At 50.3% G+C, this 21,247-nt stretch overlaps 1 protein-coding gene across 1 annotated transcript; it reads left to right on the top strand.

Moving 5' to 3' along the window:
• The first annotated feature begins 3,560 nt into the window (after positions 1 to 3,560).
• VSTM2B (V-set and transmembrane domain containing 2B) lies at positions 3,561 to 21,209 on the top strand. The gene is made up of 5 exons (XM_061471797.1): positions 3,561 to 4,007; positions 4,517 to 4,701; positions 6,232 to 6,261; positions 6,904 to 7,291; positions 20,514 to 21,209. Exons 1-5 carry the CDS (start codon positions 3,935 to 3,937, stop codon positions 20,600 to 20,602), a joined length of 765 nt encoding a protein of 254 aa, XP_061327781.1. The 5' UTR covers positions 3,561 to 3,934; the 3' UTR covers positions 20,603 to 21,209.
• Positions 21,210 to 21,247: the final 38 nt, after the last annotated feature.

Below are 21,247 nucleotides of genomic sequence, written 5' to 3'. Positions count from 1 at the left end.
AGCTCCACAGTGAAGGTCAATGTGCTGGAAGCAGAGATATGAACATTTAGCGTCTCTCTCTTTTGCTTTCTCTAGATTTGTGAGCTCCACCTTCACAGGAGTCCTTTGCAAAAGCATTTACTTCTTATCAGTAGGAGCAAAACTGGCCACTCTGACTATGAAAACACGTCAGGGTAATGAGAAACATAAGAAGAAAAACCTTGACAAAAATCTAAGAGTAGTGTTGAACAGGGCTTATTTCTGCCAGAGGATTTAGGGCAGAGGTGAAGGTTGCTAAAATACAGTAGGAACACCACATCACATGGAGCATGCTGCGGGATGTTCACACCAGCTCAAGGTAGATGTCTCATCACATACACTTTGTGTGTGTGAAATTGGGTGGTTTTGCAGCTTTCTCCTTTCCAAAGGTGACCTGTGCTGGTTTAATTTCTGAATGGATTAACTCCAAGCAGCAGGCTATGAATTAAAGGCTCCTCAAGCAGCCATTAGAAAGAATTTTGGTTATTCAAATAAAGGGGTTACCAGTCATTTAAAAAAAGTGCAGGGAGAAATGTTCTTAAATGTCATCAGTTCCACAGAGCTGGAATCACTTCGGGGATTTCATGAGTTGCCATAAAGCACGGTGCAGAGTAGCACCAGCACCAGCACTGTGCCACCCCTAGTCCTGCCAGCCCCAGTGCCCGTGCGAGCTCCAGGCCCTCACCCCTGTCAGTGGGCACCCCCCGATCTCAGTGATGCTCCCACTCTTCACATCAGAGGGTGATTGGGGCTGACAATGGAATATGAGAGCAGGACTGATGACAAAGGTGACTGTCCCTTCAGGACGAATTCTGCTGGTTTCATCCAATGGCTCCTTCAGACTCCTCCTGGCTTCCCTGGAAAGGTGCTCAGGAGCAAGGAAGAGGACTTAGGAGCTTCCTCCTGCCACCATCTCCTTGGGCATGGCTTTGGGACAAAGCCATGTGGATAAAGTGATGAAGAGTCCTGTTGCCAGAACAAATGCTCTTGCATTTTGGCTTGTCCTACAGCAGAGAGAATACTCTCCACATAAATCTGGAAGCGGAAAGCTATGGAAATGGCATGGGATTTCTCCATAAAGACAGCCAGTTTCAGTTTGCCTGGGTGTAAAATAGTTACCCCCTGCTATGCAGCTTAATGTGACATCTGGGGCAATTACAGTACAAAATACAGTCACCACCAAAACACGGTCTTTGCTTTAAGCACCAAAACAGTCTCCCTGATCACACTGAGTGATGTGTGGATGGTGCTGGTGTGAATGGTGCTGGTGTGGATGGTGCTGGTGTGGGTGATACTGGTGTGGATATTGCTGCAATATCAGTGACTACAAAGGGAGCTTCTCCCAGTGGTATTCCAAACATTCCTCACCTGTGGAGGCAGTGACAGCTCCTGCACTGTGAAGTCCCTTTTGCAGACAGGACTGAATCAATAAATGACTTAAATGTTGTTATGATCCTAAGAGCAAAATGATTTGCACAGAGTACTTGCCAGCCAATGTAGAGCACAATAGCCCCCCATTACAGTGTTAGTAGAAGAGAAGAACATAAAAAGAGTCTGTTATTAGTCTAACTTCAGCCTGTGGAAAACACTCTTGTGTTCCTAATGCCTTACTTTAATTGAACACAGAGATGTCAGTGCTTCAGTGTTCAGCTGCTACATATAAAATCAGATTTGGTGGGCAGTAAATACAGTAGAACTGAAGGTTTAATGTTATAAATTGAGGGATGCAGTCAAGATAAAACTGTCTTCACTTCAGCAACGCTATTACTATAATAACAACCTTAGATTTATTAAAACAGAACTAAGTTTAAATGCATTTGACTTTCCTTCTCGTTTTTATTACTCACTTTTTATATCTAGGAAACAAAACTGACTTCACATGAGCTGTCTATTTTTACATCCCCAGCCTTTATGAATTTTCACAATGCAGCAATTTCAGAAGAAATTTTTAAACATCAATTTTAATAACAACTTAAGTAACAGTTTTTCAAATATGATATGTCACTAGTAATTTGATATAAAAATTGATTGTGTTTTGATTCTCTTTATCCATCTGGAGTTTTCTAATCAATCCTGCTGCAGAGGGCACCAAGTCTTGGATTCGCCTCACTAGCAGGGACCCAGCGGAGCTGTTCCTGAGGTTGACTGGAAATCTTGTGCTGCTGGACCTACCCCAGCTACCCCCAGGCACCCCACAGCTACCCCCCAGGACATCTTTCCCTGTCTGTGTGGGGCCTAGAAGGAGAAGCACAACACGGGGACTCTGGCAAGCGCTCATAGAACTGACTGCAGCCCTAGGGGACTTGAGGCCATGTCTGAAAAGAAACACTGACCGTAGAATCATAGAATAATTAAGGTTGGAAAGGAGTTAAGGTGTTGCTTACTGTGTGAGATTTCGGGTGGAAAAGCAAAGTCTAAGTGATTATTAGGCTATTTGATTGAATAGTTATTACAATAAAGACTTTTATGATTGGTGGGGTTGCTGCAGCTACCCCGTGAGCTGGGCCCTGCAGGCTCCCAGTAAAGACTGGAGAAAGGCCAGGCGTTGTCACGGACCTGCCAGAGGCCTGTCACAGGATTTAAATCACAGAACCAGAGAATTCCAAAGTGGGTTGGGCTGGAAGGGACCTTAAAGCTCCTCCAGCTCCAACCCTGCCACGGGCAGGGACCCCTTCCACTGGAGCAGCTTGCTCCAAGCCCCTGTGTCCAACCTGGCCTTGGACACTGCCAGGGATGGGGCAGCCACAGCTTCTCTGGGCACCCTGTGCCAGCGCCTCAGCACCCTCACAGGGAAGAGCTCCTGCCTAAGAGCTCACCTCGATCTAAAACTACCCTCTCAGTTTAAAACCATGATACCATCAGTTTTAAAATTCAGTTTAAAACCGTGATACCATCAGTAGGAGCAGCTGAAAATGCTCTGAAGAAAAAAAAATTCCAACGGGAAAACTGATTTGGTGCAGTTTCAGCACTGTTCAGAACCACACAGATTTTCCTGAAACTCCCGGGCGGAAGCCGTGCCGCGGTTTTCCTGGTGGGAGCTGCCAAAGCCTCCAGGCGTCTCCCCACCGGGCAGGGGGTAGCTGGGAATGTGGGTGAGCACCCATCTGAAAGCGGGTCCTACTGAGCTACTTGGGAAGAGAAATTTTCCAAGTAATGCGCTCCCTGCAGACCTTCGCGTCCCCAGCTTTGCACCCTGGTGCAGAGCGGAACCACTGAAAGCACAGAGGAAGCTTTCTGCAGGCCAGAACCCGCACCGCCCGGGGCGCGGGGACTTTCGGAGCTGAGCCTGCACCGCACGGTGACGTTTGGCGGCGTTTCAGCGCGAACAGGCGAAGCGCTCAGGGCGGCCCCAGGCTCACGGCAGCGCAGACGCCGAGCGCCGCGGCTGCAGCTCCCGCCGGTGCCTGGGAGCGCCTCCGGCTTTTAACCACGACGCTCCCGGGTCCTGCCCGCGCGGGGCAGCTGCGGAGCGGGCCCGGGGCCCCCCGGGGGTGCGGGGGGAGCGGGCGGCGACTCGCGACGGAGGCGGGGCTCGGGGCGGTCCCTGCCGCCGCTCGGGAGGTGCCCGCGCCGGGAGCGGAGCGTGGTCACGGTCCGGAGCCGGTTCCCCGCGAGCGCCGAGCGCCGCCCCGCAGCGCGATGGGTGCCGGGGCACAGCCCGGCTTCGCCTGCCCGCCTGTGGGCAGCGGGAGCGCCCGCGCGGCGCGGGGCAGCTGAACCCCGCGGCGGCGGAGCGGGGAACGGGACGGGTTTGTCGCTGCCTTCCCGGGAACGCCGCGAGTGAGCCCGAGCGGCCGCTGTGGATTTTACGTTCGCTTCCCCGCAACCCGGGGCCGGTCGGGCGGCTTTCCGGGAAGGAGCCCAGGCGCTGTGCGATGGATTGAGCCCGGCCGCGCCCGCAGCACACGCAGGTGCGATGGGCAATCGGGGGCTCCGGGGCACCCTCCGCTGCCTGCTGCTCGGCGCGCCGCTGCTGCTCCTCGTCACCGGTGAGTCCGCGACTTCTGCCTCTTCCCGCGGGGAGCCGCCGCTCCGGGCGCCGCTCGGTAGCGGGGACCGTCGGGGCTCGGGGAGCCATCGGGGCTCCGGTGCCGGCAGCCGCCGCAGGCCCGTCCCCGCGGGAGGGGGCAGGGCGCGCAGAACAAGGTGTCTCTGTTGCGGCCGCAGCTGCCGGCAGCGCGGGGCCGTCCCCGCGCCGGATCTGGGGAGCGGGCGGCGGGACCCGGGTGTCCCCGCACCAGCCGAGGGCTCTCCCGGCAGGACGAGGGGCTCAAGGGCTTCTTCAAACGTCCCCTTTCCGCCGCAGGGGGCAGGGTGGCGGGGGCCGGCCCGGCGCTGGCCCCAGTGCGCTTATCCTGCGGTCGCCAAACTACGGGAAAGACGTGTGTCGGTGGGCAGCCAGCCCTGAGCTGGAGCAGCTTGCGTTGCCCTGGAAGGGACTGATTTGCCTCTTAATCCCTCCCGTTAACTAGCCCTTGTAACTCTCTTCCCCTCCCAGCTACCTTTACCGAAGTTCCCAAAGATGTGACGGTTAGGGAGGGAGATGATATTGAGATGCCTTGTGCTTTCCGAGCCAGCGGATCCACTTCTTACTCCTTGGAAATCCAGTGGTGGTACCTTAAAGAACCAGCCAGAGAACTTGCACACGAATTAGCCATCAGTGTCCCTGGCAGCAGGAGCAAGGTAATGCAGTGCTATGGAGATCTCTCTCCATCGCGTGCAGCGTGGTCGGAGGGTGAGCAGATGAACTCTGCAGTCCCAGAGATCAGAGCACTTCCCTGCCCAGTGCCAGAAAGCAGGTGGAGGCACCGGGATCCCTGGCATTCCATGGGATGGAGGAGGACAGGGTATGCACCAAGGGCAGCTTCATTTCAGGAAACTGCATCAGTGCTTTAAGCATTGTAAATAGAAAATTATAAATGTCCTGCTGCAAGATCAGCAGTGAGGACCCGTGAGAGGCAGTCAAAAATAGATGAGCATGAAGTGGGGATAAGGAAAATCCTGTGCTTTTGTGGACTAAGCTTGTGAAAGGTGGGAGAGCCTGTGTTTGCTCCTTGATAGAGCAGAGGGAAGCATGAGGGATGATCCTTTCCTGTTGGCATGTTAAGTACATATCAATCTGCATAGACAAACGCACAGTTTCTTGGGGTGCCTGCACACTCTCTATATCTGGAGCTCAGCAAGACATTTTGAGACAGTCAGATGTGGCAATTAAAATGCATGAAGCGCAGTTAAATCCTGCATTCCCTTTCCCCTCCCCCTAGCAAGCCGCCTGGCTTGAGGGTAGGCTCTAGTCTAAATTCTTCAGCTGCATTTCCCCAGCATAAGCCCGTCCATTCTGCAGCTCCCCCAGTTCAAGACGCCTTGTTGTGCAAAACGGGGCTGTACAAGGGGTGGGGTGAAGTAGGACTTGAAGCCCTGCCACCCCCTGCTCAGGCCATGTCATCTCCATCCCTGCGCAGCCCCCCTGCCAGCTCCCCTCTCTGTGGCTTGTTTTCCTGCAGAGCTCAAATAGAGATGCAAAGCAGAGATGCTGAGCTCACGCGATGCCGCCTAGCTGAGGAAAGTGTAAGTCAGTTGTCAGACAGGGAAGTAAATCGCTTGGATTTAAATGTCTTCTTTAACCTTATATAAAACCCCTGAGTTTCTTTCACAATAAACGATGGCAGGGCATGCCTGGAGAATAATGGCATCTTGCTGGGAGGTGCATCGCCGGGATCCCAGGCATCGCTTGGGTTTACAGTAGTTGGCTGGAGATAAAAAATACCCAAGTATTAGGTGATCTGGCAGTAACATGCAGAGAGTGATAAGAGCTCCCAGGGTGTTTCAGGACTGAAACTCTCCCTGAGCAGTGTGGGATCCTGCTTGCCCGAGCTCTGCACTGCTGGGCTAACACTGCTGCTAAAGTGTCTCCCCCGGTGTTTGTCAGCAATGGGAGCAGCACAGCGTGCAACAAGCGTTCCCCTGGCTGCTGTTCTCACCCTTGGTGAAGGCAACACTTCCGTGGGTGCTGCAGGCACTTTACCAGGACTGTCCCCCAGGCTGAGCACCGGTTTGGTGCCTTCCCATCACCTAGGGAGCTCCACAGCCACACACGGGTTGTGTTTATGGTGAGCAGAGTCCACGTCCTGTCCTTAAACTGGGCTGGGAATATGAGCATCTTGATGTGCTGGCAGAGCTAAGTCTCATCACCCTTTTTTTCTGTCCCTTTAGGTGACAAGTAAGGATGCGACCAAAATCAGTGTAAGTGCAGCTCTAAGCGGGGCGGTGCACCCTCCTCCTCCCGCGCGTGGGGTTCCTGCGGGCCCCTCCTGCCCCGACACACGGGTGCCGCCGGGCTCGCGGCAGCCCCGCTCCTAGGGCACGGTTTTTCTCTCGTTCTCAATCCGCTGCTGCTTTCGCAGTCAGGTCTCATTCCTCACAAACCGGGAGGTGATGCTTGCCTTGCAGCCCGAGCTTAGCCACGCTTGGAAGAGACAGTGGGGTGGATCAGGGGAGAAGTTTGCTTTTTGTCCCTGTCCTCTGCAAACCTCCGGCGCCTTCGCTCCCGATCCTGCAGGACATGGGTGCAGCTGCGGTGGGGCATGGCCTGCACAGCGGTTGAGGGGGGGGGGGGGGGGGGGGTTGGAGCCCGCCCGGCTTTTGGGGGCTCTGCGGGACTCGGTGCGGGACTGGGCGAGGAGGAGGGAGCAGGGGCTGGTTCTGGACGGGGCTGCAGCAGCGAGGTGCTGGGCGGGAGCGTCCGGTGCGCTCAGTCCGGTGCGCTCAGCCCAGGCTCGGGGTTCCTGACCGCGGAAGACTCGTCCGTGGGGCAAGAGCGATCGCTGCGGGGCCAGCGGGGTGGCCGCGGGGAGGGGCAGGGCTGAGCCGCGCTCTCTTTTACAGACCGTCCGCGTCCAGGGCAACGACATCTCGCACCGGCTGCGGCTGTCGGGCGTGCGGCGGCAGGACGAGGGCGTCTACCAGTGCCGCGTGGCGGACTACAGCGACGACGAGACGCGGGAGCACCGGGCCCAGGCGCTGCTGCGCGTCCTGTCCCGCTTCGCGCCGCCCGACGTGCAGGCGGCGGAGGCCGTCTCGCACATCCAGAGCGGGGCGGCCCCGCGGCGGCACGGCCCCAACGACCGCCCCACGCCGCCGCCGCCAGGGCCCGGCAAGCGCCCGGCCCCACGGGATGGCGCCGCTTCTGCCACCGCCCCGGCCGCCGCAGCTGCCACCTCGGCCTCGCCGGCCCCCGGACAGGCCGCGATCCTCCGCCAGCAGCACGGGTCAGGTAGGGGACGCGCGGGGCACCGTGGGGCGGTTCCGGTGGGACGGGACCTTAAAGCTCATCCACAGGCAGGGACCTCTTCCACCGGAGCAGGGTGCGGCAAGACCCGTCCAGCCGGGCCTTGAACTCTGCCAGGGATGGGGCATTTACCACTTCTGTGGGCACTGGAGCTGCTCTAAGGGCTCCCCTTGAGGAGCCTTCTCTTCTCCGGGCTGAACCAGCCCAGCTCTGTCTGTAGAGCAGTGATGCTCGCGGCCTCACAGCATCTCCATGGCCCACCACTCAGCTTAGGGCTGAGCACCACAACCCTCTCGGTCGCAGGTGGCACTATCACTGTGACTCTAAAGCTGAACAACTAAGTAAATGTCCTTCCTTTACACAACCCTCTCGGTCGCAGGTGGCACTATCACTGTGATTCTAAAGCTGAACAACTAAGTAAATGTCCTTCCTTCACCCGAAAGCTCAGCCCTGCCTCACCAGCTGGGCAGGAGGGTGTCGGGGGGGGGGGGGGTGGGTGGGTGCTGAGTCCTCTCTGTGGGTGCTGTGGGGTGGAGGCCCCACTTTCACAACTCACACACAGCTTTTTGGATGTTATTTGAACATGAGCCGCAGCCTCAGGCGAGAGAAAAGCCCGGGCTGATGTGCAGGGGACTGAAACCCGCTGATGAGCCTCAGCAGGCCTGGGCCATGCATCAAGGACAGGTGTGGATGGCAAGTGCTAAACGCTGTGTAGTGAGCTCCATCCACCTTTGCATTACTGGCAGGGTAAGCTTTGAAGATTCTGTGCTCTGTAATGGTTTGCAAATGTAAAAGTTGCATTAATGCTGATTGTCTGTCGGTTAATGCTGTGTTAAGTTGTTATCTCCACGTTACCGTGTTACAGCTAGCTAGAGAAGGCTGTGGTAAACCTTCCTTTACCTTATGACAAAGTCTGGCTCAGAGAATACAGTCTTAAATCTGCACTGCGAAGGTGTGCCACACTGCAGAGCTGTGGTGCTGCTCCGGCTGGGCTTCAGCTCCCCGCTCAGCTGCTGTCCCTTGGCTCATGTTGAGCAGAGGTCCCTGCCAAGCTGCCTGAGGGAGAAGGGAAACAATTTTATGCCAGTGGCTGTGCAGGGAAGGCCCTGAGCTCCCCTCCGCAGATTCATAATCCTCACTTGGAGTGTTCACACTTCTTTCTTCCTGATACCTCTTCACACTCACAGGGCTCATAGTGATGGGAATCAGGTGTCGATGGATCACTGTGACCTATGGCTGCTGCACAAGTGCTGGGTTTTATCTGGCCACTACCTTTAGCTATTTCTGAATAATTTAGTTTCTTTCTCATGTGGAAATAAACGTGTGAAAACTCGGGTTTACTCAAGCTGGCTGTTCATTGGTGTCTTGTGGAAGACAAAGTGATAATTCGTGAGGTTTAACTGCAGGTGCCTGTGGCCATATAAAAACGTTCAGTTTGTTGAATTCACTAGCCTCAAGAAATTAAACTGGACGCTGTAATGCTCATGATCTGCTGTTTTCCTGTTGGGTAGATCTTCTTTCCTTGTAGAAGCCTGGGGTTGGTCGTTGTTTCCATGTTTCCTCCTTCCACACACACCCTAGTGAGAATTCTTGCAATGCTTTCCATGCTGACAGTAAGTTAGGTTGAGGATTCACAGCTCTGCACCCTGCTGACCGAACCAGAGCTGATGTCATGCCCATGAACTAAAACCAGGGTGGTGGAAGTGCAGTGGGCTCTGTTCCATCTCAACAGATGGGTGTGAATGTGTGCGCCAGGGCAGCCTGTCACATATGGCTGTTAGGGCAAGACCTCCTGCCCAGATCATCTAAACTTCAGTCTGTCCTGATTTTATCTATGTCTGTGGTTTGGGGATATGGCACTGCCGCATCATTTCTAGGCTGGATTAAATTCTGATAATAAATCACGAGCACTGTGGCCAGCAGTGGGGATAATGGAATGACTTAAATCGGTGGAAAAGGTACTGGAATGCTGAAAAATATTTTGTGGGGGTCTCCAGATGGAGACTGATGCTAAGAGGGCTATGGAGCAGGCTAAATCAGAGTTTCCTGCTGTGCCATCCCTCCTGTGCACAGTGTTGTCTGTGAACCGTGCCACACTGGGACAGGTCCCATGCCAGCAAAAGGCTTAAGTCAGTGGAGAGGACAGAGAACTCCTGTTGTGCACAGCACTGACTTAGTCAGGTATAGAACACATAAATACTAACATGGAAGTTGATGGAAGGACTTGCAGGGACATCACCTGGTTTTGTGAGAAAATGGGAAGCTGGGGTCTGCAGTGCTGTCACTCATGTTTGATAAGCAGTAGGAAGCAGTAAACTTGCTTCAGAATGTCTTAAAAGACAATTACATTCTCGAGCTTCAGAGTTTCCCATTTATATGTTAAAGTAGTGTTCTTCAGAGCTATTTTAGGTACAGTAATTATTTTTAATTTTTATTTTTAATAATGCAGTGTCTTTATAGGGAATACTTCGGTTTAACTCTTCTTTCACCTCTGAAACTAGAAGCCTTTCGGAGTTTGGAGTCCACCCCCTCCAGGCAGTGTCATAGCTGGTTTTCCACACAGTAGAGTCATCAAATCAAACTAAACCATTGTTCACATGAATGTAGCAGACTGCAGGACCTAAACCTGTGTTGCTGGATGAGTTATGGATATACATAGTAGCATAACACATGTGCTTCATTACCCTATTTTGAGCTCTGCAACACACATGCAGATAAGTACTTGCACCAAATCTGTATGTAGTGATTGAATCATCCAGTACATTTACTCTCAAGTCTTTAGTTCTGTAAGTCTTTTCATTGTACCTGGGGGTATTTCCTCTGTATAAAAGTACAAATGTGCTCAAACAATGGATTTGCCGTCAGTGGTTAACACCTTCATTTATATGCTGGAGAGCTCTGCCTAAAGGATGGTAGCATGGCACAGCCATAGTGTCCTGCATGAGTTGGGTTCTAATCCTACTTTCCTTGCAATAGAAATCTTCCCAATATGTCCAGTGCAATAGGTTAGGGCCTCTCCATGTTTGCAGTCCAGTAAATGTGTTTGTAGATTAAATGGTGCTTCTGAACATGCCCACAATTCTCTTGTTGACTTCTGTTGGAGTCCCAGCCATGCACCTTGGAAAAACATTATTCTTTCCATCTCCAGGTTGAACTGAATCATGGACTTACTGAAATAACTGTGTTTGTTACTGAGATTCTGTAAAAGCACAGAGTTAAATCTGACAAGCCAGGTAAAATCGAAATCCATAGTTTTGGAGAAGTCATCTGAAATTGTGGTTAGTATAAATTTGTGATCAACATTATAGCATGTACAGGAATGGATCCAGTGTAATGGAAAAATTGCCCACTGTGCCAGAAATGCTGGCTAATTATACAGAATTTTATCTGCAGTGTTTAAACCTCAGTGCTGTGGTCTCAGGAGAGTCGCATTGATTCCTGCTGTCTGCTGGTGAGGTACACTGACTTGGAAACTGAGAATGTGTCACTTAGGCTGCAGGGAGGCAAAGATCTACTGTTAAGATCGTTGGGTTTAATGGTGTCATTGAAGGAGCCCTTGTCCATTTGGTTCTAAAGGAAAATAGTCTTTTCCTGGCTTTCATTTTAAATATTTACACACAACTAGAATCTTTTGCTTTAGAAGAAAATTGGGGTTAGCAAATGAAAGACTGCATGTACTGTTACTGTGTTTGGAAGTGGTCCTGGTTTGTATTGGGTAAGTAGGGGTGTAGGAGCATCAATGAGCAAGACTTACAGTGTCTCTGTCCCAGGAGGTCTGGGATGGATGAGATGGACAAATGGCAGTAAGAGCAGTGCCCAGCTTTGTTGAGTGTGCGGCAGCTGTGAAATTAAATCCCAAAATTTAGTTTCAGCTCTCTTAAATTCAAGTCCAGCCTTGGTTATGAGACTTAACTTTGTCACCTAGTAGGTGAAGTAATAAACAAGGATCTTTGTGCTGACCTTTGGAGAGGCAGATTGCCTGTGTTAGATAATACCAGACTGTCTCCAAAATGGGCACTGTGTATTGGCTTGGGGGCAGTTTTTAAGTTCTGAGCAGAATCTAGATGAGACATTGCAGCTTCCAAATTCCCTCTTGTTTGTTTGATCTCTAGCCTCAAAGCTCTGAAGTGAAACCTTTAAATAAAATAAACAAGGATGGGAGTGTGAAACAAGAAACTGTGCTTCATTATGCTTAGAGTGCTCTAGGAAGGACACAGGCTTGTGTGTTATGCAGAGATGAAGTGCACACAACAAGGAAGAACATAAGTCTTCACTTCACGCCTGTTCCCTTCTCCCCCCACCAAGCCTTTCATGTCTGAGGCAGAAGCATGTCTGCTTGTGGGCTACACAGCCTGAGATAACAAAGCACCAGGTCGTAGTTTTGCAGTCTCTGTGCGTGCACAGCTCCTGTGATGCTCCTAGGAGCAGTACATGCCCAGGGTCAGGCTGTGGCAGGCTGCCTTGAGGCAGGAGACCACATGGGAGAGAGTTACCTCCATTGAGCACTGGGAAGCAAAAGGTATGCTTCTGCAGCCTGGAGACAGGAAAGCAAACACACACTCTTTTCTCTGGGGTACGAGCTGGGCTGTCGGAGGGGCTGTGGTTGAGTTTGAATTAACTTTGGGTGAGGGCTCTCCTGGTTTTGTCAGAACTGGAATGACTCTGCAGGCTCGCAGGAGGAGCAGCCCATGCAGCTCATTAGTCTTTGATAGATGAACAGGGCACAAAATAGCAGGACAGGGAAGTCCCTGTGTTGCTGCTCAGCCTCCCTGCCTTTCCACTCAGAGTGCCTGGGTCTGCTTCACCCCTCTGTGCTTCTAACGAGACCATGTATGAGCGTGTGAGCTGTTGTTATTTGTAGTTATATGCAACCTGGGTCACATCCCATTTTCCTTTACTTTAAAAGTAGCAAGACAGAGGCCATAACTGAATTAGCAGGCTGACCTCCTAAATGTCACTGGATAATAAACATGCAAAAAGAATTCCCATTAAATACACATCAGTAGCACTTTAATATCTAGGCAAATTAGACTGCTTTGGGGACAAGTGAGGTCAAATACCTTCTTTTCTGTGTGTGCAATATGGATTATTTCCCAAACTGCATAGAAGCACAAATGGCAGCACCACGTCACCTCATTACCTAGGATAGAAACAAGCAGTGCCAGGGTGGGTTTGTACTGTTTAAATGCAGTTGATCTGAGTAGCACCTTTCAGTGTTCTTGCTTGTTCCCAGGGGACAGACAAAACTGTGCTAACCTATGCCAGAGCCTGCGCAGTGTCCTGTATGAATTCTGAATATTATTTGAACTTCTTTAATACCTTCAAGTTATAAATGGGAAATTGGTTTAAAGAAATACTACTGAACACAATGAAAGGGGTATTCCAGGTCTTCCTTAATGAATTGTACCTGACATTGGTCTAGATTTCTATGTAAGATGGATTCATTAGTGAGTGAAAATCTGGCATTTGTATGAGGAAAGCCTGAGTGTGCCCATGTGTCTCGTTGCATGAACAAACAGCATTTGGGGCAGGAATATCTGTATAATGCCAGCCCTTTATGTGTGGTTTCAAGAGATACATTGCAAAATGGGTGTTTACTAATCACTAACTTGGTCTGTGTCCTTCACAAGAGGTGGGTAACTGTTACACTTTCCCCACCTCTGCTGTACTGGTGTAGCTTTACAGATGTAATGTTTGAGCTGTGTTGTGGACTATAAAGGTCCCTAATACTTGCAGTGGTGTGCTCAGCAGTCACAGAAGAGAGTTTTTCCAGGCAAACTGGGGCTGGTTTTGAGAAGGTATCAGCAGTGGCGGTCTGTGATTGCAGAGCGGACGTAAGGCAGGATGTGCTCAGAAATGGCTCTTGCAGCAGTCCTGCCAGGAAGGCGTTTCTTGTTTTCATGTCAGGGAATTCTTGACAAGACAGAGCCTGGCAGGGCTGTGCTGGCAGTAAAGGGGGGTTGGTTTGGGCTGTGACTGAGCTTTGCTAAAGCAGTTGGAATGCTGGCAGGTCCTGCGCTGCTGTTTGCGGGTTGTTTCTAAATGAGGTAGCAGCGGAGCCACCCCATGTGTCAATAATGGGCAGCTCTGGGGGGGTTGTGTTGGGAAAAACGGGCTGTTGGGGAGCGCGTCTGTCACAGCAGCAACGAGCCAACAGCCGAGGCCCTGGTGGCTGCTGCCGGCAGGAGCAGCCCTGCCCGCGCTGGGGCTGGAGCTGGGGGCACAGGACCCACGGATGTGCCTGGTGTTACCTGGACCCACGCTCCGGGCCGGGACGTGGAGTGGCCACACGTGCACTGGAGCGGCCACACGTGCACTGGAGCTGACGGGTGAAGACGATGCAGCCGGGGTAGTTAGAACTGCTTCACTGCTGCATCGGTGATGAGGTCGGTGTTCTGACCCACTCGCACTGCGCAGCAGGAATCCCACACGTGAGAGGACCCAGAGGAATGTCCATGTCCATGGTTTCTCCAAATAGCCCCTCGCTGGCCTATCCTGAGGAGTTCGGTGCAGGGCAGTGCCTTCACTCAGCTGACATCTACCAAATATCTGCCACTGGGGAGGTGTGGAGGGTCTATGGATTTGTGGGTCACTCCCAACATGTCACTGTTTGTTAGAGAAAAAATCCCACGCAAGCCGCAGCCCCTGCCGCTTTGCCCGGCACAGGCTTTCCCTGCAGCCGTTTCCATGTGTCCTGCCCATGCTCTCAGCTCTGTTCTTTAAGTGTGGACGGGATAGGGTTATTTATCTAAGAAAAATCCTTAGATAATCTGCAGTCAGATCTGCTTAACTTCGGTAATTCTGGTTGGAGTGATGATTACAACTACATTGGCAGCTTTCTCCTAATCCCAACCAAGTCAAAAACACTCTAGAAGACACTGAAGTGAGATCTATGATGTCTTGGTCTCTGTTTCTGGGTTGCAAACATTTGCAGCTTTTGTACCAGTTACAGAAGGGGAAATCTGTGGTTCCTTCCAGTGTGGCTTTTATTACAAGTCTGTTCCTGAAGTGTCGGCTTAGGGAGCAGTGTGCTCTTTGCAGTGTGGCTTTAGTCCTCCTGCTTACAGCAAAAAACTCGAGGGTATGGCCCAGACCCACCTCAGCCACCAGGATTCTTCATTGCCTCATGGTGGGGGTGGTCTGAGTTGTGCTATTTGCTGTTTGTGCAGGTCCATATGCCGTGGCCTTGCTCACACAGTGCTCCTGAGGAAAGACGTGTGGGGCCGGATGCACATTTACCACCTGAACCACCGCTAATTTAGTTACTTTTCTGTAAGTGTCAGTTCAAAATTCATTTTCCACCAAATCGCATTACAAATGATTTTGTATCTCTCATTATTCAGGTGTCAAGGAGTGAAATAATGATGCTCAGTCTTGTGAAGTGAGTCTTAGATCATGGAGCTGCGGAAAATTCTGGAAATGAAATGAATCCAGAGTTGCATCTTTTGGGTCTCTTGAATAAGATACTTGGTGAGAAGAGATCATCTCATAGATACCAAAGCAGAAATCTGTTGATGGGAATGTCTTGAAAGAGGGAAGTTCCTGGCTTATTTAAATGCAGAGCAGTGTGAAGTATTTAAGCTGTTGTTGGGGTTTGTATGACAGCTGTATAATCCTTCTGTAGTGAATGACTCTTTCTAAGCATCCAGGGTGCATTCCTGTGCACCACCACCTCAGAGCAGCCGTTTTCACAGCCCAGTGTAGCACTTGTAGCACTTGGAGGAGGTGGGGCAAGGCTCTGAGCTTCTCTGGCTTTCACAGGGGAACTGGGACTGTTGAGGGGAAATGAACCAACTGTTCCATATTGTGTGTCCCTGCTTCTTGTAACTTGGGTGAAATGAGTTTTTACCAGCCTGTTGACAACAAAGCTGCTTTTTTATCTGGTAACCTAAAATAGTAGATACATTTTTGATAAAGGTCTAAGTATTTATTGCTCTTTACGTAATATGCACTTCCAAACGTTAATCAAACCCACCAGTTTAGCTGTCCCTCTTTCTGTATGACAGCAGCTGTGTTTGATTCAAGATTGTCTTGCCATACAGACCTGCAGCAACTGTAGAACTGGAGCAGGTCCATTATCCATCTAATCATTTAGCTTTTGTCTAGTAATGTCCTTATGACCCAGGAGGAAAAGGAAGAGCCCCCATGGAGGAGAGTTGAGGACTGGGCTGCTCCATGCACCGTGTGTGTGTGTGTGTTTGGGAGGGATTGTCCATCCTAACGTTTTGAGAACAGCTTGGCCTTGATGAGTCCTGGTTGAAATGAGCCCTGATGAGACCCAGAATCCATCTCAGGGGCTGTGCAAGTCCTCAGGAGCACCCCTGAGTCCCATCCTGTCCTGGGCACTCACACACATCAACTCCGTGCAGAGCACTGCAGCGCTTGAGGGAGCAGAGCTGCAGAAGGAACCCTTATCTTTGCTGGCCCTCCTGTCGGAACAGCCTTTCCTGTCTGCATTGTTCCCCTGTGTGACTGCACCTCCCGCCCCTTGCCAGCCAAGTTGTTTTCTGATCTGTCCATAGCCCCATGGTGCATGTGACCCATTGTTCATAGTATATGCTCAGACAGGGGCTGCACGGTGCTCCAGGGCTCTTGGCCATGCTGTAGTTTACTGTCTCAAAGTGGAGATTAAGCACTTTAAAACCCTTGCTGGCATGGGTGAAGGAAGCAAGCAGGATCACTGGCTCATACCTGCGTGGTTGTGTAGAAATGTGTGCTGGCTTCTATGAGGCGTAGTTTTGAGATGGGTTATGGAAAGCTGCTCCAAAATCCAGTGAATCATAAATAAAAATGTGTGATGGGTGGAAAACTAATCCTGCATCGTGCCTTGTAGGTGCTCAGTGGTGAGCAGATCCCACGCAGTCACCGAACATCTGGGAAGTCATCATGGCCAAAAAGAGCAACACCAGAGGGCAGCTCTGGAGCTGTATCTGGTTGTGCCTGGGCATGATGGCACATGCCCAGCAATGGGGTGGCCAGGAGCAATGGGCGCAGCGCAGTTGTGTAGTTTTGTATAGAACTCCATAGTCCTGTCTTCTCCTTTCAAAAGGATGACGCTGTGTACTGCAGTGTTCCCGGGTTTGGCTGGGAGGGTGTTGAGGTTAGTGCAGGCTCCTCAAGAACCAGCAATGGGTGAGGAGCAGTTACAGCCCTTAAACCCAACAGCAAAACTGCGGCACTAGGTTGTGCTGTATTTCCGAGTGGAAGAAGGATTTATACAGCTTATAAGATGATGTCTCAGACTGTGGAGTAATGCTAATGTGGTGGAGCTTATTACCTCTTCAGTAAGTGTAGAGTGACTTTAATGTGGTGTCTTTTTAATTAAAAACTTCTAAGAAGATCTTAGATCTGAGGTTTGCTAAATTCCCTTCAGTTCGGGGGAAGCGCTCCAGTGTGTGGCACTGAGAATTTGTTTTGTCTGAGACATTATTGCCTGTAATGAAGCTTGACCAACAGCCCGTATGAAACCCTGGTTTTGCCGTACGTATGAGGCTGCCAGAGCATTTTATCCAAGAGTATGTCTCAAGCACAGTCTGAAGTTTCTGTTCTGAGAGGCTCAACCCGTGAGGTTAATTGGTTAGTTGGATCCTTCACCTCTTGGTGAAACACCAGGTTTAAAAATGTGTTTTACAGAACGCTGCTCTCTGGGGATTGGGCTGAGGCTGCCGAAAGGCTGCACAGAGAAATGCCCATTGCGGCGCCGGCCGGGTCCCTGCTCCCACAGCGACCAGGCTGTGGCTGTTATCCCGTCTCCCAAGGAAAAACAGGCCACTGATGTCTTTTACCTTTTGATATATACGGGCCACTGCATTTTACCACCACCTCAGAAAGAGACATCAAGGGACTTCTCAGATTCTTTCTAGGAAGAAAAATAGGCAACTGCTGGAAACTGGGGGTTTGGCCATTGGTTAGATATAGCTTGTAGAAGAATCTTCCCATTTTCTCTATGTGTCACAAGTCTCTTGTTTTTTAATTTTTGTTTTCAATTAGATGAACTGTTTTAAGTCAGACTTTGATGTATGCTTGCACAAAACAAATTACTAAATAGAAAACTACAGTAAAACATTATGTTGTAAATTGAAAAGAAGGATGAGTGATGCCAGAGAGCAATTCACCATCCAGGAACAGAACAGTCTGTTACTGTTCTGCTTAGTGGCAGAGCTTCCCTTATAGCCACATACATATCAATAACCTAAAAGCAAAACTGGAAATCTCTGTTGTGATAAGTAAGCTTACAATAACAAAATGAATATTCAAAGTATAAATGAAATGTTTTCTTGTAAGCATCTGTAAGGAACTGTGTGCTGCTGGTCCAGAGTCTCTGGATAGAAACTCCCTGATCTCAGATGGAGGTTGGTGACACATCAGGATCCTGGGGGTCAGCGCCACGTGCTGTTTGTTCGTATCTACAGGGGGAAGCAATTCCTTCAGTGAACGTCAAGACCAGACTAAGTCCAGCTTGTTTATAAACAATACTACAGATAATGAGAAGGGTTTGGGTTAACTAAACAAGGAGAAGTCACTGGAAATTACAGTCCTGGTCTAATTATATTCAGAGGGAGAATTCTGAAGGTCTGTGTGTCTGCTTCTACTGCCGGAGGTCTTGGAGGAGAATAACACTGAGTAAGCGCAGGGAAAAAAAAGAAGCTTGCATTTGGTGTTCAGTGAGAATAATTGCTTTCAAGTAAGTTTGTAAAAATATTTTTTTTAACTGTTGAGATTGTTAACAGAGTCTGAACTCACGTTCTGCTGTCACATTAAGAAGATGGAGAATGTAGGTTAAAAACCATGGCAATTTCTAGAAAAGAGAAAAACTTTGGACTGTTGCATTAATTCCCAGTTCTGCACTGAGATTTAAACTAAAACTGGCACCTGAAGGTGAACCTGGCATGGGGGTGTCGTTGGTAATGAGGCACACGGCTCCTGCATGGAGCTGACTAACGCTGCTTCCCATTCAGAACAGAAACAACCCCGAGCCAGCATCCGCAGCAGCCTGTCAGCGTGATGGGCGTAAGAGCCCTTGAGCCACAGGAGCCCGTTTCTGCAGGTTTTGTTCCTCAGCGTTCCCAGGGGTTCCCCCGCAGAAAAGCGCAGTTTTGTTTCAGTAGCGGCATCTCCCCAGCTCCAGTCCTGTTCACTGAGAGAGCAAGATCAGGGGCACAGAGGCTCTCGCTGCCCTCGGGTCCGAGCATAGTAAATATGCGGGGTGCGATCATTGCTGCGGTGCTGGGCAGGTGTGGAACGGGCACAGCTCGTGCCGTTCCCCGGGCACCGGGGATGGTGACAGCCCCGGTGCCCACCCTGGGCTGTGCCATGTCCCGGGAGCGAGAGGAGCCGTCTGACAGCTTGGGAACGGGGATGCGCTGACAGGCACCATGGGTCGTTGTGCGGGTACCGCCGTTTGTGAGCAAGCAGCCTCCCACCGAGCGCACACAGCCCGGCAGACACAGGAGGGGGGTTTCACCTTCATCCTGCTCAGTGAGGAAGCTGTTCTCTCTTGCTGGTGTAGCTGGAGACGTTGCTGGGGTTACCCTTGCGGAAAGGACTGGGTACCATGTGTTTGTGAGCCGGCTGTTTCTGACGGAGGAGGGAGGTCCCTGAGGCTGGGGAATGGCTGTCACAGCCCCCTTTGCTCCCAGGCTGGCAGAGGCAGACGCAGAGTTGGCATCAGCACGGGCAGGGCTCCTGCTGCCCTCACCCACCCTCCCGGCACAGGGAGGGGATGCAGGGACAGACCCCCCGTGCACCCCGGCTCCGCAGGGCCGGGTCCTGGGGCAGGGAGGATGAGCAGAGCTTTTTGAGCGCCCCGGGCTGGTGATGCTCCGTCCCGTGTTCTGGCCGGACCCTGAGCTCCAGCAGCTGTGGTGAACCTCCCTGCACACACTTCTGCTGTCCTTATGGCAAGACTTTAACGAGTTACTCCTTCAGTTACACGAGTTAATTGTGTTTGTTAATGATCTTCAGCTTTAAGAAGAAAAATCCTGCATCCGCCTTAATGCCTTGCTGTGGCTACATAGGCAGCCCTTAGCCACGTGTTTGTGCACGTGAGGATTTAATTAAAACCTTAATAACTAAATAATCTCCACACAGTCTAGGCATGTGAGATAGCGCTGTGGGGACATTTTGGGAGTTCCTCAGTTGCCCACCACATTAATATCAAGTATTTTTTATGCTGGATAACAATACGCCAGCTTTGCTGGTGAGGCAGGTATAGAGGCTGGGGCGGGTGGAACAGCCAGCCCAGGAGCAGCGGGTTACTTGGAGCTGCTCGAGGAATGTCCTTTGGTCATGCCACAGCTGAGGGAGGCGCACAGCTCCAGAGACCAACTGAAGTATTCACATCAGGGTGCCTGAAGAGAGTTTCCTCAGTAGACGTGGCCCAGTTCGTTTCTCAGAGATGCCGAGCACAAAATGCTTTCACACTTAGCACCAGCAGTCACTTTGCTGGTGGCTGTCAGTACTGCAGGCACCAGTTCCTCCTGCAAGCAGGGGTGAGGGGCTGGGCCATGATGACACACAGTAAATGCCTCTCCTGGTGAACAAGTATCTCGGTGTGTCTGTGAGGCAGGGACAGCCTTAGCTGCAGTATGGCCACGGAGGCCAGTCTGTGCCAGACAACCTCACCTCGAGGGAGCTGGAGCCGTTTCGCCCCTCATGGACGCGGACGTTGACTCCCTGCTGTGTCCCACTGTGCTCTTGTCCTGCAGCTCCTATGCGCATTTTTAATGTAAAATTCTGCTCTTTCCTGTGAAAGGTAAAGAAGATGTCAAGGTCTTCCTGTTCCTATTCCAAATGAAATGGGCTCATGTCCTGTTAATCAAGGAGTATAGCTGCAGCATTTGTCATTTCCCTTTGAAGTAGTGGGTGGTTGATACCTGCCATTTCTCAAGAAACTGTATACCAGATTAAGGTGTATTTATAGAAATCTCTATTGCTAGTAACTTGGCTGAAGCCAAGTTTAGGCGTACCATTAGTAATGCATAATGAGATGGCCTAAGTGGAGTGAGATCTGGGAGGGGGAAGAAAAAGCTATTTGAGTTGGATAGCTTGAGGATGCTGTTTTACTATTAAAATTACGCTTCTGACCCCTGGCTCTGAAGTGATATAAAAATAAATCTTTCTATATTTCTCTTCTGCATTTAATCTTTTATATTAGACAAGATAAAGAATAAAATCTTTCTTTCTCCCTTGTCTCTTTCTGTTCTAGGTACAGGACCTATTTATGCTACAGATCCACTCCTCTATATGGCCCTCTTACTACTGCATCAGCTTGTACATTTGTTAGTAAACCACTGATCGACTGCTTCCTCCATTCCTCTGCAGCCAAGAACCTATTTAAACCTGAACAAACTCCTGACAAACAATACCTACGGTTTTAAAGATGGACAGAAAGAGACTGCAAGCAGCATGATCAGTTCTCTGTAGGGGATAAACATATTTTTGGGGATGTCACAGAAAATAAACCACTTAGAATAATGCATCTAGTTTCCAGACTCTCTGGTGTAAAGCCCTGCTCTGTGCATGGCACTTTTGATTTCTCTATTTTAATGTAATGTTTTTTCTTTTCTAAACCTTCCCTCTGACTCTTCATTTTGCACGAACTGTTGAGCAGTTGTTACAATATGTAAAGATGTTGGGTCAAAGCCTTTCCTAAAAAAGGAAATATTTTTAGTAGATTGTTGTGTTTAGGTTTTTTGGATTTCTTTTTTCTTTTTTTAATTAAATTATTTCTTTTGGAGACATTTTAATTAAAAAGGTACATCTTACCATAATTAATATTCACTGTCAATAATATTTATTTTTAAATGAAGATGATTGGAAACAAGGTAAGACATTTGTTTATAAACTGTATTGTATATTGCTGGATAACAGTTGAATAAAAAGATTTTGAAATAAAGTTTCTGCAGATGCATGTCCCCTTCCTTGTGCCTGGAGCTCCCT

This window comes from Pezoporus flaviventris, unplaced genomic scaffold (genome assembly GCF_033815535.1).
Source record: "Pezoporus flaviventris isolate CSIRO_AGI_PZ_B2104156 unplaced genomic scaffold, CSIRO_AGI_Pfla_v1 ptg000067l, whole genome shotgun sequence".
Classification (NCBI taxonomy): Eukaryota; Metazoa; Chordata; class Aves; order Psittaciformes; family Psittacidae; genus Pezoporus; species Pezoporus flaviventris.
The sequence above is the reverse complement of the archived record's forward strand: the minus strand, read 5'-3'. Positions and strand labels throughout refer to the sequence as shown.

Coding starts and splice junctions, on each gene's coding strand:
- VSTM2B (XM_061471797.1), top strand. CDS start 3,935: ATGGGCAATCGGGGGCTCCGGGGCACCCTCCGCTGCCTGCTGCTCGGC. Junction 4,008..4,516: donor GCTGCTGCTCCTCGTCACCG/GTGAGTCCGCGA, acceptor TTCCCCTCCCAG/CTACCTTTACCGAAGTTCCC. Junction 7,292..20,513: donor CCGCCAGCAGCACGGGTCAG/GTAGGGGACGCG, acceptor TTTCTGTTCTAG/GTACAGGACCTATTTATGCT.